At 31.1% G+C, this 19084-nt stretch overlaps 1 protein-coding gene across 1 annotated transcript; it reads right to left on the reverse strand.

The window, feature by feature from the left end:
• Positions 1-10423: 10423 nt before the first annotated feature.
• Positions 10424-18902, reverse strand: LOC121774231 (nuclear transcription factor Y subunit C-4-like). The gene is made up of 7 exons (XM_042171139.1): positions 18848-18902; positions 16759-16829; positions 16329-16526; positions 16104-16232; positions 15951-16013; positions 15789-15860; positions 10424-10525 (listed from the first exon to the last, which is right to left on the reverse strand). The coding sequence occupies exons 1-7, from the start codon at positions 18900-18902 to the stop codon at positions 10424-10426; spliced, it is 690 nt and encodes a 229-aa protein (XP_042027073.1).
• Between the last annotated feature and the right edge of the window lie 182 nt (positions 18903-19084).

Here is a 19084-nt window from a genome sequence, read left to right on the forward strand (position 1 = left end):
TCACTTTTCTTTACATTTCGTAAAACTCGTGCCATAACCAAATAGGACTCCTATTGCAGGACGGAGGGAGTCATATCGACTGAGAAACATCATACGATATGGAATATATTTGTAAAGACTTCACTTAAGATCCCAACTCAAATAAAATTCTAATTAACTAAAAGACTCATGATTATACTCAAACTTGGAAAAGATGAAACTAAACAAACTCCCAGAGATGACAATAGAAAAATGGAGAGTGATTGCAGCAGCATGTTGCTTGTCAATTGTGTTGCTGTTTAAACAGTTTTGTCCTCAAAACTGGAGTCAAAATCATCCATTATAGCTAGAACTTATGCTTCCCGACGAGAGTCCATGGCTAAAATCACAGAAAACCCGAATGACAAGGAACGAAAACACGGTCAAGTCAAGCTACACGGACCGGGTGACCCATAATTGCCAAAAACTGTTTAATTGTTGAATCGAACAGTAGATGGCACGACCTATCCAAGATTTTCGATTTGAAAATGCGATAAATAAGTATGGAGCTTCAAAACCCGACTTCAACATACACTAATAGACCCTAACATTTGAATTATTATTCATTTAAAATATAAGTACAACACTAGTGTAATGTTTAATAATTGCATAAAAGAAAATATATACGTCAATTTACTTAATTTAAGTAGATAAAATGAAAAACATTATATATTACTATTATTCATTTAAAATACATAGACTTTTGTAGATTTCGGAATGGCCATGACCGATTTTGGCAGAGCTGTATGGGAATCCACAATGGAGATCCCTCTCTAGCTAAATTATTATTTCCTTTTTCTTTGCGGCAAAATAGTCATACCTCTCCAGTTAATTTAAACTATTCAATGTTTCAACTTCAAACAATTTATAATTAAAATGCAAAATCACTTCATATACATAAAAAAACACAAAAAGTAATTATAATATATTTTGTTGCTAAAATTAAAATTCTATCAAATTATATTCTACAATTAAAATAATTATAGTAACACATATTTCAAATAATAATAATTGTATTATTAATATAATAATTTAAATTATAACTACGGTGGCAATGGCTGTAAACCTAAGGTATGGGATATATTCATTAAATATCTATAACTATGAAAAGAAATAAGAATGGAAGTATGTAGGGAAAGGGAGGGCAAAGCAAAATGCAAGTGGACCTGGAAACTTGAAGAGTCTCCCCCCATCACAAATGCCTTATCTCTTTCCCCTTCAAATTCACAAGTCACTATCTCTCATCAGATCCTCCACCTGTCTTCACCCTATACCTTCTATCTTGTGACTCTTGAACCATCTATTTCTTAGCAGCATCACTTTGCCAACTTGCCAATTTAATACTAGTATTTCTATTTTCTATCACCATCAGCTGTTGCAGTTGCAGTTGCAGTTGCAATCATTCAATTAATCAAAAATAGAAAGCATGATTCTGGATAATCAAGTAGTTAGAATTTATTGATTTCATTTAGCTTTGGATTCTTCAGGGTTTGTGGTATGTCTAATTTGAGGCCAATTACAAGAATCATCACATCAATCATATCTCCCTTGAAAAGAGATTCTAGATAACATTATGGGCAATACAGAATCTATATGATATGTATGAGATAAAGATGCTTAAGTAGAATGGGGAAAAAGCAAGGGAGGAACAAACCTACGCTACTTGCCAGAAGAGGCTCCACAATTCTTGTACGTGCCCCTTTAGGAAAGCCACAATCTAAATAAAAGAGAAAGCAATTTGAAGACAGCTGAAATTAAATTAAATTAAATACTTAGAGAAAGCAATTTAAATTTATGATTTTATTATGATAAATATATTAAAGTGAGACATGTCAAAAAATAAAGTGACAAGCATAAGAAAATTATGAAAAGTAATGAAGTTTAACTATCGTACATAATGTACTATGAAATTTTTTATAACCCGACCTATTAAATATACATTATTATGTGAGTATTGTTAGTATTTAGATAGATACATCAAAAAATCGATTGCATTTCCATCGTAAAAAAATACTGTAGAGATTTGTATCATTATTAATTTTGGAGATTAGTGTCAATTCCAAGATTAACATGTCAAATATCTAAGTGTAGAATCGGAGAGTGCCTTTAGTGTAGGTGCAAGCCTTTAGTGAGGTACAAGGACAATGATGGATAAAATAAATTAATTAACAACAAAGTCTATTAAAGAAATGACTGAATGAAGAATATCAAATGAAAAATTGAAGAGGTTAGAAAGATATTGAATGTCGGAAATGAAAGATAAAGGTCAAGAAGATGAAGTCGGTGACCGGATTCAGTCACTAATGTACAAGAAATCAAGAGGCGAATATTGAAAGATTTTATGTTCCAAACTACTCCATCCGTCCCACAATAATGGTAAACTCTTATTGTGGGCACAAGTTTTAAGAAATGTAAAGAAAAGTTGGTTGGAAAAGTTAGTGGAATATGTGACCCACTTTTTTATATTGATTTTATGATAAAATGTTAGTGAAGTGAGTTAGTGGAATGTGAGACCTACTTACCATTTAGGTCATGTTTGGTTGTCAGGATTCTGTCTGGGAAAGTAATCTGATTCTTTAAATTTTAAATTCATGTGTTTATTTCAGTTTTTAATCAAACTGGGAAAGTAATCGGAATCCCAGAATAAGGAAAGTTAGTACAACTTTCCAGGATTCTGAATCCTAACTTTTCTTAGGTATTCTTTTTCCCAGTTTTAGGATTCTTACATATTTAATGCAATATAGTATAGTTTATCATTATTATATTAATTAATGTTTTAAAAATAATTTAAATTATAAATCATACTTAATTTCAGTATAATAAATATTAGTATTAAAAATATCATAATTATAACTATATTAGTATAATATTTATATTAATTGTTATTATCACAATAATAATTTATAATTTATTAAATAATTAAAATATAATTATATAATATAACTCATACAATAATAAATAATTATTATTTTTTTATAAATTAATAATTAATCAATTAAATCGTACTGAAATTTCAAATTAAAAAAATTAAAAATTATATCTTTAAATATTTTAGTTATAATAATAATTATTATATATATTATTATAATATTAATTATTATAATATAATACTCCATGTAACTATAAATACAATTATATTATTATATATTATAATGGATAATTCATATTTAAACTATCCATCGTAATAATAAATAGAATAATATAATTATTATCATTTATAATTAATAACTTATTAAAAAATTTATATTATTATTCTTTTTTATAAATACAAATAATAATAAGTATATTCTTAGTTAGTGTTTAAATCAAATATAAAATTTAAAATTTTGATATTTTCCAAACACAGGAAAGTAAAGTTATTAGGAATCACATTCCCTGGATTCATTTTCCTAGGACTCAATTTTCTTGCAAACTTTACTTTCCGTCAACCAAACATGGCCTTATGGTAAAAATGAAGTGTGACAATTATTGTGGGACAGACCAAAATAAAAAAGAGTGACAATTATTGTGGGACGGAGGGAGTAAGATAAAACTTCTTCTTGTGACCAAGTTCGCCTTTTATAGTCCATAAGGCAGCTAATCTGTGCCATACACGCACTTCACATGTGAGTTGCACATGAGTAAAAGGAACAATCTTCGAGAAGTCCATCCGTTCAGTCCGCAGTCGGAACCCGTTAGCTAGGTTTGCACATATTCACAGATTAGCCAACTACGTGGCTTAGGCATCTGCAACTAGCTGATCAACCCTAATAGGCATCTGCAATTGTACTCTCGATCGCTTTCTCTACTTGTGCTTTACATCTACCTCCAAACCATGACATTAAGGCCATGTTTGGTTGGCGGGAAAGTAAAGTTGGTAAGGAAAATGATTCCTGGGAAAATGAATCCCGGGAATATGATTTCTAATAACTTTACTTTCCCGTGTTTGGAAAATATCAAGATTTGAAAGTATATATTTGATTTAAACACTAAACTAAAAATATACTTATCATTTTTTATTAAAAAAAATAATAATACATATTATTTAATAAATTATTAATTACAAATGATAATAATTATATTATTTTATTTATTATTACGATGGATAGTTTAAATATGGATTATACATCATAATATATAATAATATAATAATATAATAAGATTATTATTATTATTATCATTATATTTACTTAATTTTTAATTGAATAAATTTTATAATTTAAAATTTCACTACAATTTTATTGTTAATTACTAATTTATAAATTAATAATTATTATATTATTATATAATTATAATTATATTTAATTATTTAATAAATTATTATTATTATTATTATTATAAAAATAAAAATAAATATTAATAATATAGTTATAATTATGATAATTTGAATTATAGTTATTTATTATCCTGAAATTAAGTATGGTTTATACTTTTAAATTATTTTTAAAACATTGTAATAAATAATAACAATAATGATAATAATAATAATAAACTGTATTATATTGCATTAAATATGTAAGAATCCTAAAATTGGGAAAAAGAATACCTAAGAAAAGTTAGGATTCAGAATCCTAGAAAGTTGTACTAACTTTCCTTATTTTAGGATTTTGATTACTTTCCCAGTTTGATTAAAAACGGAAACAAACACAAGAATTTAAAATTTAAGGAATCAGATTACTTTTCCGGACAGAATCCTGGCAACCAAACATGGCCTAAGTGCATCTGAACATGCAAATATCTTTATTATAGTACGAAAAGTGATAGAAAACATGTGACACAAATCAACCTATGAACGGGCCAGCCCAACCAACTTGGTACCCAACCCACTTACCAAGTGGGTTGCCAAGTAGGTTGGGCTGGACTGGGTTTAGAGATCAGACCCAGCCCGCTTTAGGCATGGGTCTGGGATGAGTTGGTCCCCTGTCTGTCTAAGCTTGTCCTGAGTCGGCCGACCCAATTGACATCTATTAGAGATTTGCATTATTACTAATTTCGGAGAGTAACATTAATTGTATGCATTAATCATGAGATAAAAGTCTTAATTATTCATTAAATAAGAGATAGTACTTCCTCCGTCCCGGCTAAGATGACACATTTCTTAACCAACACGAGATTTTAGGAGTTATTGATTAATGTGTTTAATTGGAGAGAGAAAAGATATGTGTAAGTATTAAAATAGAGAGAGAAGGAAACATGAATATTTTAATATGAGTGTTAAAAAGTGGTTGGGTGTATTAATTGGAGAGAGGAAATTTCTAAAAAAAGGAAATGTGTAATCTTAAGTGAGACGGATGGAGTATAAATTAAATTCATAATTTTTCTACTGCGCGTATATGGATGGATGCGCACAAAAGGCCTTCTCTAGATATTATGATGAGATTAGGTCAATACTGTAAAAAGAGTATAGAATTCATTACGAGTAATTGTATATTTCATGTAGTGCCAGACATAAAAAATTATTGGTATGGAAATTACGAATATGTATATATAACATATAATATATTAATTTGGTACGAACGTTATGGACTTACCCATATTTCTTTTTTTCAAACTGTCGTTGTTGCTATTTTTTCTCGACAATCATTCTTTTCTTCATATGTATATATTGAAGAAACTTCAAATTTTGATCTAGATCGTTAGAAAATGTCAACAGATGACAAAATAACATGAACGGAAAATGTCAACACAATGTCAACATTTGACGCTGTGTTGATATCAAAATCTTGAAATTTTACAATGTGTTGAAATTGGTTGACACTGTGTTAAGGAGTTTGTATAGTTTGTACAATATATAGAATTTGCATTTTATCATCACCCTATATGTAATTTTTGTGTTTATTAAATAAATTGAAAAATAATTCAGTAGTTAAATTTTTCCGTATTTATAGTAGTTAATTAATCCCTAAAATCCCACATTTTCCTAATTTTCTCATTGACCCTTTTGAATTAATGCCTTCCAATTTTCCTTATCTACAACAAAAAAAATTTCCACATTAATTTTCCTAATTTGCATATAGGTTTTGAATTATTATATTTTTCAAGTCAACTCCATATATATATATATATTGACATTTCATCTCAAACGTCAACATAAAGGCAGTGGCGGATCCACTAAGGAATAGGGGTACAATTGTACCCCCAAAGTATGATATTATTATTATACAATCAATAGATAACAAAGTTGATTGGCTAGCCTAGTGGTAAATTCTTCCACTATCAACGAAGTGCCCCAAGTTTGATTCCCTTTGATCCCAGTTATTTTAGTCCATTTTCCTCTTTATTCATTTCAGTAAGTACTTTTTCTCCTCATTTTAGTTTCATTTTATTAAGTACTTTTCCTATTTATTTTAGTTTCTTCATTTCAGTAAGTACTTATTCTCCTAATTTTAGCTTCCATATTTTATCAAGTATTTTTTCTTTTCATTATCCTCTCTACTAACGCGTCTTATATTGTACTACTATTTCTATTTCAAATTTATGTATGCACTTTGTTTTTAAAACAATTCCTTATTTTATAAAGATTATGCATTTCAATTATTTTCTAATGTATTTTAATATTATCTTTTTTGTTTTAAATTCTTCTATCATATTTTATTTTTTTATCTTCTATGTTTTTAAATAATAGAAACACTAAAGATTTATTAGTAAAAATAACACAAAAAAGTTGATTTATTAGTAAAGATAACCAGATCTATTAAAACAATTTATTTATAATATTCAAATCTAAGAACATTAATTTAGAATAATGAAAGTCATTTAAGTAGTAACACCAAAATTAAAAATAATTCACATTTGTATACAATGAATAATCTTAGTTTAAAATACAGTTAAAAATTTTGATTGAGAGAATAAATTAAAGAGAAGAAAAAAGATTGGTATTTTAAAATTTCAAATCACTACAATTATTTATCGTACCCCCAAACTGATAATCTTGGATACGCCACTGCAAAAAGGTTAACACAAATGCAGTTGTACTCTAGATCGCTTTCTCTACATGAGCTTTTACATCTACCTCCAAAACACGACATTAGTTGCATCTGAACATGCAAATATCTTCATTATAGTAAGAAAAGTGATAGAAAACATGTGACACAAATTAAACTATGAACATGCCAGCCTAACCCAACCCACTTACTAAGTGGGTTGTGGTGGACTGGCCTTAGAGATACAAACCCAGCCCGCTTTAGGCATGGGTCTGGGCTGAGTTGGGCCCCTGCCTATCTAGGCGTGGCCTAAGTCGGCCGACCCAGTTTATCATTACTAATTTCAGAGAGTAACATTAACTGTATGCATTAATCATGAGATAAAGTATTAATTATTCATTAAATATGAGATAAGTATAAATTAAATTCATGATTTTTCTACTGCGCGTATATGGATGGACGCGCACAAAAGGCCTTCTCTAGATATTATGATGAGATTAGGTCAATACTGTAAAAAGAGTATAGAATCATTACGAGTAATTGTATATTTAATGTAATGCCGGATACAAAAAATTATTAGTATGGAAATTAAGAATATATATATTTAACATATAATATATTAATTTGGTATGAACGTTATGGACTTACCCATATTCCTTTTTTTCAAACTATCGTTGTAGCTATTTTTTCTAGACAATCATTCTTTTCTTCATATATATATATTGAAGAAACTTCAAATTTTGATCTAGATCGTTAGAAAATGTCAACAGATGACAAAATAACATCAACAGAAAATGTCAACACAATGTCAACAGTTGACGCTGTGTTGACATCAAAATCTTGAAATTTTACAATGTGTTGACATTGGTTGACACTGTGTTAATGGTGTCCATAATGGTGGCCCTTGAAGGCCACTAAATGTGGCCCGCCCACCATTCGTGGCTCTAATGTGGCCCTCCGCAATGGTAAAGTAACAAAATTAACAAGGGCCACCAAATGTGGCTCGGACACCATTCGTGGCTCTCATGTGGCCTTCCGCAATGGTAAAGTAACAAAATTAACAAGGGCCACCAAATGTGGCCCTCTATAAAAAAAAATTAATTTGTTTTCTTTTTTATTGTTATTTTTAATTTAACTATGTTAAATTTTAGTAGACTAATAATTTGGGAAATAAACATAATTTAATAAAGTTACGAATTAGAGTCAAATTTTCGTCGTACTATTGATAGGGAAAAATTCTACAACAAAAATTTTTAAAAAACACATCTCCACCTTGCATTTTTTGTAGGGATTGGGAGTGTAATGAAGGGATTGGAAGTATAGAAAGAAGTGAAAAAAAATGGAAATGGAAGTTCATATTTATAAAAAAAATTTGAAATTAAAAAAAAAAATCGGCGGCCCAGACGCGAAACGGGCCCGCTACAGTGGAGGGCCGCGGCTCACACGGCTCAGCCGCGTGAAGGCCGCGGCTCGCCCTCGGCCCTGCGCCCCGCCTCTCAGCTCTCTGCAATGGGGGGCCGCGCACCGAGCCGCGGACTGCGGCTCCCCCATTGTGGACACTCTAAGAAGTTTGGAGTTTGTATAGTTTGTACAATGTATAGAATTTGCATTTTATCATCACCCTATATGTAATTTTTGTGTTTATTAAATAAATTGAAAAATAACTCAGTAGTTAAATTTTTCTGTATTTATAGTAGTTAATTAATCCCTAAAATCCCACATTTTCCTAATTTTCTCATTGACTTTTTTGAATTAACGCCTTCCAATTTTCCTTGTATATAACAAAAAAAATTTCCACAATAATTTTCCTAATTTGCATATAGATTTTGAATTATTATATTTTTCAAGTCAACTCCATATTTTTCATATATATATATAGGGTAGTGTTAATCTCCTTTTCTCCCCTTAGATTTAAGTTCCTTCTCAATTTGGAGCGTTGGATCAGGCGGATGGACGATCCGGATGACAAGCATAGATTTGATCCCGTAGTTCATTATTTGGGGCATTTCGTGCATCATGGGGGTGAATTGGTAAATTTCTATACTCAAAAAACTCTAGAAACGGCATGTGCAAAATTTAAGGGGAGTATACCCACTACTTTCTCTCTATTCTACACATCATTCATCTCCAAACGTATTAACTCAAAATCTCGCTACCTGCTTCGTCTCCCCAATTTTGAACCCCTTTCAAAACCCTAACCGCCCTCTATACCCGCTTCGTCTCCAACCCGATTTCTTGGAACTTCAATTGGTGTCTGCTTTAGTGACCAACAACCCTTCCGGTTTTGTGCAAGATTCGTCTGTGGTCAAAGAGGGGGTATGGTTTGTCGAATGTTAATTTACTAGTTTACTTTCTGAGTTTCATCTAGCGTTTTCCCCGATTTTCGCACGTAACACACCACCCACACAACGATTCACCCGATTATCACCATAAAGTTGTAGTGCGTGAATTTGTTGATGAAATCGTATAGGGTTATGTTTGTTTGGTGTCTTGCGCAGATTTCAAAATGTCTAAAAGAGGACGTCCGTCAGTTTCACAACAATCGCAGAAAGAGGGTGAGGAATCAATTTCATTTGCATTTTGAATACCTGGACTGTTGGACTGATTCTGTGATTGATATATTTGGGTTTTATCAAATTTCATTCCCACATTGTTTAATCGCGTTTGTACATTATTTTCCAAAGTGTGTGCATTAATTAAACTTATGTAGCCATTATCTGTCTGCTGCTGGTCATTATTCTATGAGTGAATGCAATATTAGTGTGTTCATTACTGTAATGGATCTGCACATTATATTAGTATTTATATGCATCACAAAATCCTGTATCATGAATCATATATCTGGTGTTTTTAATTGTCGAAGATTAAATGGAATATGTGTATGTGCATTACTGGTCATAATATATGCATTATATGCCTATATGAACACATTATAGTCAATGGTAGAACCTTCAAGCAACTGCAGTTGGTCATAGTTGAAATATCGATTGCAAAAGTTTTATGCTCATTAATTGAATGAGGCTGTTCATTATTTGTCTATTTTTATTCATTATATATCATGTTTCATTTCATGTCAATGTTGTTTTACATTGTCAAGTAATACATCGAATATTTGTTTGTTCATTACCTGATATAATCTCTGCATTATTTGCATATATGATTGTATTATTTGACTATGTGCATGTATTATGATCACTTCTATTTTATATTGTCAAACAGTACATGGAATATTTTTTTTGTACATTATCTGATATAATATCTGCATTATTTGAATATATGATTGCATTATTTACCTATGTGCATGCATTATGTAAACTTCTGTTTTATAGTGTCAAAGAGTAAACGGAATATGTTTATGTGCATTACTTTTTATAATCTTTGCATTATATGTATATATCACTGCAGTATTTATCTATATGAATACATTATGAATGTAAGTTTAATGTTCATTTACAAGTATCTGTACAGTATATATCTATTTGGTATTCATTATATTGCACGGTTCATGGTGCATGCTGCTGCTGTTGGACAGGGGTGAAGCAGCTCAGGATAGACATCAAAGACGCAGTAGATGATATCCTGCCTGTGGGAATCGCACAGAAATTCTGTGAACGATGACAGAAGCAACAGCTAGTTCTGCTCAAACTGAATTTGAGGACAAAAAACATAGAGGTAGAAACGACGATTATTTGTACTGTCGACGTACGCCTGCTGAGTTCTTTCGTGACTAGTACAACTCCGGAAGAGACAGAGGATAGGAAACCAAGGGGTAGGCACGTCGACCATCTGTATTGTCGACGAACCCCTACAGAGTTTCTGAATTGTATAAAGAGTTTAACTCCGTGGCAGGAGGAAGCCTTACAGAACTTGTACATGAGTCTAAGAGTTAATGCAATATTTGTACATTATTTAGCTATTTTTATGCATTATTTATCATGTTTTATGCATCATTAGACTGATGTTGTACATGAGTCTAAGAATGGATGCAATATTTATATGTTCATTACTTGAGTGATTCTGTACATTATTTGCCTATTTGAATGCATTATTTATCCTGTTTTATGCATCACGTGGTTGTTGTTGTACATACTACACCCTAGCCCCTAGGCTTGATAAACCCTTAGGGAAAACAATAAACGTACGCCAAACATCGAAACACGGCACAAATTTAATTAAACGGGTCAGGATACATGTTCATTACATATCACAAATAATGCATTACAGAAACTAAAACTACGCATTACTCTACACAATATGTACATTATGTATATCTGTTTTAAAATATACCTATGCGATATGCATGTGGAAACCTAGACGAATTACTCCAGCTCGTGTATTTGGACAATGTTTTTTAGACTTAGAACATACTACACCCTAGCCCCTAGGCTTGTCAAACCCTTAGGGAAAACAAGAAACGTTCGCCAAACAACGACACACGACACAACTTAAATTAAAAGGGTCAGGATAAATATTCATTACATATCACAAAGAATGCATTACAAAACCTAAACTACGCATTATACTAAACAAAATATTACATTACAAAGAATGGAATATTTGTATGTTCATTACTTGAGTGATTATGTACATTATTTGCCTATTTGAATGCATTATGTATCCTGTTTTATGCATCACTTGGTTGCTGTTGTACATACTACACCCTAGCCCCTAGGCTTGTTAAACCTTAGGGAAAACAAGAAACGTACGCCAAACATCGAAACACGGCACAAATTAAATTAAACGGGTCAGGATAAATGTTCATTACATATCACAAATAATGCATTACAGGAACTAAAACTACGCATTACACTACACAATATGTACATTATGTATATCTGTTTTAAAATATACCTATGCGATATACATGTGGAAACCCAGACGAATTACTCCAGCTCGTGTATTTGGACACCGTTTTTTAGCCTTAGAACATACTACACCCTAGCCCCTAGGCTTGTCAAACCCTTAGGGAAAACAAGAAACGTTCGCCAAACAACGACACACGACACAACTTAAATTAAAAGGGTCAGGATAAATGTTCATTACATATCACAAAGAATGCATTACAAAACCTAAACTACACATTATACTATGCAATATGTTCATTATGTATAGATCTTCATTCCATGGTTCAGCACAACAACCACCAAACTATAAAAAAGACAACCACCAAATTCGAGTTCCTCAACATCAATTCTATTAACCCTTTATCCAAGACTTCCAACAACTGTGCCAATCCAATTTGGGGGCTAATATTACTAAATGTTGTTGCAGATCTCTTCAACTGAAGCACTCTAATTGATGAATCCCAAGCTGTTGAAGAACTTCTCCAACAACTCGTATCTGATAAAAAGGAAAATATATCACCAATGTATATCAAAAAATTATTTTAGAAAACGCCAGGAAATAAAAAACGATTTCATTGAATAGATTAGCAGCGTGAAGAACTGGAATAAAATTCATAAATCACAAATCATCATAATAAAACGCAGATTTCATCTTCAACGAGCAAAAAAATGAAAATCACTCACTTTTCTGGAATAAATAGACGATTTTCTTCGATTTTGCAAAAAAAAAATGAATTTAGGACCTTAATGTGTTCAATGGAGAATAGACGCTGAAATTTTAGGGAGAGAAGACAGATTGCAGCTTGTAATCTTTGAGAATAACCGCTGAGATATGTGGAAGAGAAAATCAAGGAAGTTACCATAACAAACACATTTGTGTATCCCTAGTTTACCCTTTTCGAATTTTCTAATGATTTAATTTAATATAATCTGCGATTAATTTGGGCGGTTAGATCCTTATAATGAATGGCCGAGATTAAGAAGGAGATTGGATTAATTATAGGAAAAGGATTTGAATACAATCATATATATATATATATATATATATATCTATATAGGGTTTTGATCTATGCAAAACTAGATTTAAATACAGAAACGCAGAACAATATCATAATTAGGTCACTTTTAGGTAATTTTTAGGTCATGCTAACAAAGCATGACCTAAAACGATCTTAGCATGACATTAAACCTAAATATTATAATATGACCTAAAATTGCTTAATTATGACCTTTCGTATTTTTGGTTAATTATTGACCATTAGATCATCTAATCATAGGGCCAAGATTTGGTCTGCATTTCTGGATTTAAACACATACTTATTTTGATCATCTCCCTATATATATATATATATATATATATATATATTGACATTTGTGATAAATAAAGGTCAACACAAATGCAATTGTACTCTCGATCGCTTTCTCTACTTGTGCTTTTACATCTACCTCTAAAACATGACATTAGTTGCATCTGAACATGCAAATATCTTCATTATAGTAAGAAAAGTGATAGAAAACATGTGACACAAATCAAACTATGAACAGGCCAGCCCAACCCAACCCACTTACCAAGTGGGTTGGGGTGGACTGGCCTTAGAGATACAAACCCAGCCCGCTTTAGGCATGGGTCTGGGCTGAGTTGGGCCCCTGTCTATCTAGGCGTGTTCTATGTCGGCCGACCCAGTTTATCATTACTAATTTCAGAGAGTAACATTAACTGTATGCATTAATCATGAGATAAAGTATTAATTATTCATTAAATATGAGATAAGTATAAATTAAATTCATGATTTTTCTACTGCGCGTATATGGATGGACGCACACAAAAGGCCTTCTCTAGATATTATGATGAGATTAGGTCAATACTGTAAAAAGAGTATAGAATTCATTACGAGTAATTGTATATTTAATGTAATGCCGGATACAAAAAATTATTAGTATTGAAAACTTCAATACAGTGTCAACAGTTACGCTGTGTTGACATCAAAATCTTGAAATTTTACAATGTGCTGAAAAGTTTGGAGTTTGTACAGTATATAAAATTTGCATTTTAATTATTGAGTTTATTAAATAAATTGAAAAATAAACTTAAATTTTTATGTATCAATAGTAGTTAATTAATCCCTAAAATCCCACATTTTCCTAATTTTCTCATTGACTTTTTTGAATTAACGCCTTCTAATTTTCCTTGTATTGTAACAAAAAAAATTCCACATTAATTTTCCTAATTTGCGTCTCGATTTTGCATTATTATTTTTTTCAACTCCAACCTTTTCATTTAAATATATTGACATTTTATCATATATGTCAACACAAATGCATTAGGATATCATTACAATTCATTGAGTCAACACAAATGCATTAGTATATCATTACAATTCGTTGATGCATAAAGTATAATCACACCACTATATCGACACATAGATGACATATAATGTCAACACAATGTCCCATTTCATATTTTTATAAATCATTTTGACATTCTTATGTTTTAATCTGAATTGATACTTTTATGATAATATTTGTATGTTTTAACCTTGGTTCTCCATTCTCTAGATCCGACCATCCATATTACAAAGTACTACTTGTATATATCTAAGATAATGATAGTATTTTAGTAGGACGGTACCCACTCCATATTTATATAATTTATCCTCTCCTTATCCTTCAATTTCAATATTTCAGTCTTAATAAGCTTGGTAAAGACCAAAAATAAATTTCAAATACTATTTTTTTCATAAAAAAATAATTCTTAAAGGTAAAACACATGAATTTTAATGCAAATTTAATTAAGAGAAAAAATTTACATAATCGCGTCGCCTACATATTCCACGAAATAAACTCGTCAAACATGAGAATATTTCACTTCTTGCTTACGATCAATATATATTTTTGTGTGCTATAGTGGAATTAGAATATCTTAATCTTTGTATTTGGACATGAAGTCATCTTTGTTAGGTCAACATTATTAATTTGACACAACTTATATAATTATATTCCCTATTATCATCATATCTAAAGTTGACATTTTGAATCTATCATTTCATTTTTATCTTTCTTTATAAAAATAATGTCACTCTTTTATTATTCCTTCCTTTTCACGAAGGAGAGATAATATATCACACCAATGCATTATGTAACTAAAGTCTAAAGTAAACACAGCTATTATCTATTACAATCAAACTACATTACCTAGAAATGGAAGAGTTTAATCTTGAGTGAGAATCCAACGAAGCCAATCAACACAGAGACTCTATCTATATCATAACATGTAAGTGTCTTGGAAGATATATTATGATAATCTTTCCAATCAACAACTCTATATACATAACAGAATAACAGTTATCTACATTACATGACAAACACCAACAAGGTATAATTAACACATGTCGGTTTTCACATATAATTTTTCTTCTTAGTCTTCTTTTAATGAGGAATTGCATATTTAAGAACGGGTGGTTAATAGTTATCTTATACTAAGTTACATTGTTTATATTATAGTCTATGTGCATGATTGATCAGCAACATATATAATAAGTCTCTCTTTCCCATCTACAATATATGCAAACGTGACACAAGAATGACTGAACTGATAAAGAATTAAAATGCAAAAACCCTAATTTCTTGAATTTATTAATAATTTGAAAAACTGACTGAAAAAAAAACTCAATATTTTTAAGTGATTCGGAGACCCTAGGAACAGAAAAGAAAATAAAATGAAAATACGACAATTAAAAACAAATCCGGAATACAGGTTTCTCCCTTTAAATGATGTTTGATGACCGAATTCCATCGTACATCGTGGCATAGCCATAGTTTTGATTCCTCATCCCGTTTTGCAAGCCCAATGCAGATTCCAAGTCATTTCGAGACAATTGATGTTTTCGTTGTCGTCGGCTGGAACTTCGTCACAATCTTTCACTGAAAAAATTAATGAAAATATTCACATGCAGTACGTATATGTGTATAAATAGTATTATGAGTGTGTATTTGTGTGTTTTATCTAGTCATAATATAAGCTTACCTTATAGTGAAGGTAAGGGTTGGTTCCATCATAAGGTGGCGGATAACTAGGATTAACATCTTGGAAATAAGCCTAACAACACAAACATGAAAATTAATTGATTTCATGCGACAACTGAAAAAAAACTCAATTCATTATTATGAAAAGATTGCGATGACTTACATGATTGAAGTTGTGAGGAAAATTCATGGGAAAGGCCATTTGATGATCATCTCCTCCTAGCTCCTAATTAACAGGATTAACAAAACCCATAAACAGAAAAGAAACTATATATCATTATTAATTAATTGGAATATATATTTTGCATCAACTCACCTGCATATAGTTGGGAGGGAGTGGATGAGGAACATAAACTCCATGATCAGTATTGTTATTGTTATTGTTATTTGGAATGGGTTCATCATTATCCTGAAATTGAGTGTTTGGAATGGATTCATCATCATCCTGAAATTGAGGAAGTCATGTATATATGAGAAGATGAGAAGACTTGACATAGATAATAATGAAGATAATAGAAGGAGAAATGAAGAAGATATATACACGGAGGTGTGATTCCAAGGGGACGATGTCGTTGAGGAAGGCTAAGAGAGAGTGGTCTCTAATAGCGAAAGCAACGTCATTGCGCTGCAGAGTTTTGCGGTTGTTAAGTTGCGTGTGCATCCACGCCCGCACGCTTAATTCCATTACAAATAGCTCACACGCTTTACTGAACAACACCGGTGTATCAGCACTGATCATCTGATACATCCATCCCAACATTAATTAATAAAAATACTTACACGATCTTTAAATTTCTATTCATTTATTATAAAAAAATACTCTATTTCTTAATAAACTCAAACTTATGCATCCCCACATTATATTAGTAAATTTTAAAAATTACATCACACGTGAGTTTACGTTTTAATTCAACAACCAAACACTAAATCAAATACAAACATTTTGAAAATAAAACATCATAACAACATACCCTCACTTTTTCGTCAGATTTCATCACTTTCTTTATGCGAGCCAATGGCAGTGTGTGTGGAGTCTTGACATCTACAAAACCAACAATGACACATATATTAATTATGAATATCTTTTTATATAATTTTTTAGAATAACTACAAATAGGGAATCACCAGTAGGAGCGTCACGAATCTCAGAAAGTCTCTCTCTCCAAAAATTATGCAAGCTGTGCTTCAAATGGTTCATAAAAGATGCACGTCTTTCGGCTTCGAGCTGCATACACAATAGTTTAAAACTCGATGCTCAAGCTAATTAAAACAATAGTAGTAAAAATTAAAACATTTACATACTATAAATTAATTCATGTGGCAAGTCATTCTAGCCATTCTTCATTACAGAAATGTGTAAATTAATTCGTTTGAAAAGATTTCCTCTTAATTTATTCCCTTAAGAATCGACAAATAAGATTAAATACATAACAAAACACAATGAGCACATTTGTCTTTCCTTAGAAACATTCTAATAGGCTGCAACCTCCGTCAACTAAAGCGCGAGGCCTAGGGTTTTAACTAAAAAGTATCCGGGAATAGAAACAAAAAACACCAAATCTGCTAGTAAATAAAAAGTTCGATGAAAAGTGAACGATTTACCAGATCATGGTCGATATGAACAGAAGAGGAAGGCATCGGCATAAAATTGTGCATTTGCAAATGTAGTTGAGAAGCCGACGGGGTACGCCTTGAGTTGCTAACGTTCCTTTCCCTATTATAATTCATTTTCAAACCAAGAATATTTTTGACTTGCTACAAATAAATAAAAGAGCTTACAAATATTTAAGGAGGGCAGGGACTGGATGTTTGAGTTCGTGCTTATAAATAATATTTTCATGATTTTATTAAGACAGTTACATATTTTCATGTGTAATTATCTATGTTATTTAAGAAATAATAATAATAATAATAATAATAATAATAATAGTAATAATAATAATAATAATAATACTGTCGAAAGTTATTTATTATAGTAAATTCGATAGAAATAAGTCAATAACCAGCGATGACTTATGATAGTATTTACATAAATTTCTGGTTGAATCATCAGCATACAAGAGGATTAGAGAAAGATTAATTGCAATGCATCTGGAGTAGGTATATGTAATTATTACTTATCACCTCTTTTGAAAGCAGTTATTTTGAGATTTAATTTTAGAGTAAGCATGCAGCACTGAGTGTAAGTATTAATTTTACTAGTTATATTGTTTCCAATCAGACTAGGCTAGTCTTTGTGATTTAGGTTTTCATTTGAAGGCTGAGTCCAAGAGATTTTTTGCTATTCTACTATGATTGTCAATGTATAGATAGACTCAAAACTTGGTTGAATTCTAAAAGTCAACCCCAAATTAGTCAACTAGGATATGTTCTTTGTCAACTAAGAATATATTTTCATTATTAATTTAAATCGATGCATACGAATATTTCATCGTTATCGACTCGCTTTAAATTTAATTTACGAATTTATTATTCAAATTAATTATATACGTTATTAGTATAAGCTAAACATAGAATAAGATTTATTTTGTAAAAATCAAAACCAGACCGAAATCACTGGAACGGTAAAAACTTGAAGAACCATGAAGTCCCTCACTATCCTATTATGATTCAAATATTTTTTGAACCAGAATTGGCGCTTCCAAACCTTAACCGGTGATTCCAGCATCATGAATATGCTTGACTAAGTATAGTATTGTGTCTTTTTTCAAAAAGGAAAAATATCTCTATAACACCCTAAATTTAATAAGATTTTTTTATAAGGTTGAATTTTCAAAATTTAAATATCTAAGGATAAAATTATTTTAGTAAGTCTTAATTAGTAGATTGTAAAATATGAGTAATTAGCATATAGTTAAATATAGGCTATGAATTCATGGATCCTCTACAGACTTGCAGATTATTAGGCAATTAGGAAAGCTTGCATAGGTGGATTCATATCCTTTTCGATATGGTCCAAGGTTCAGTACATGGTATATTTTGTGGCCCATTCAGAAGAGGCCCATTACATTAATTTATGTGGCCCGCTCCTTATTTGTGCCCATCTCTATGCCCACTTACCTGAGACAGTCGATGATTGCCGCCACGTGTTGCTCCCTCTCACGCACTCTTTCATTTTGAGCCGTCCATTCTCGCTTATTTGTATTTTCTCTTACTCTATTCGAGATATCACTCTGTCTTCTCTCTAGAACTCTCTTTCTCTCTTAATTTCTTAGCGTTGTTCGTCTTCTCTGATCATCTTTCACCTATTGGTTTTCCTGACGAGTGTTGACACAGAATTGAAACTTAGTGTTCTAG

Source organism: Salvia splendens, chromosome 17 (genome assembly GCF_004379255.2).
Source record: "Salvia splendens isolate huo1 chromosome 17, SspV2, whole genome shotgun sequence".
Classification (NCBI taxonomy): Eukaryota; Viridiplantae; Streptophyta; class Magnoliopsida; order Lamiales; family Lamiaceae; genus Salvia; species Salvia splendens.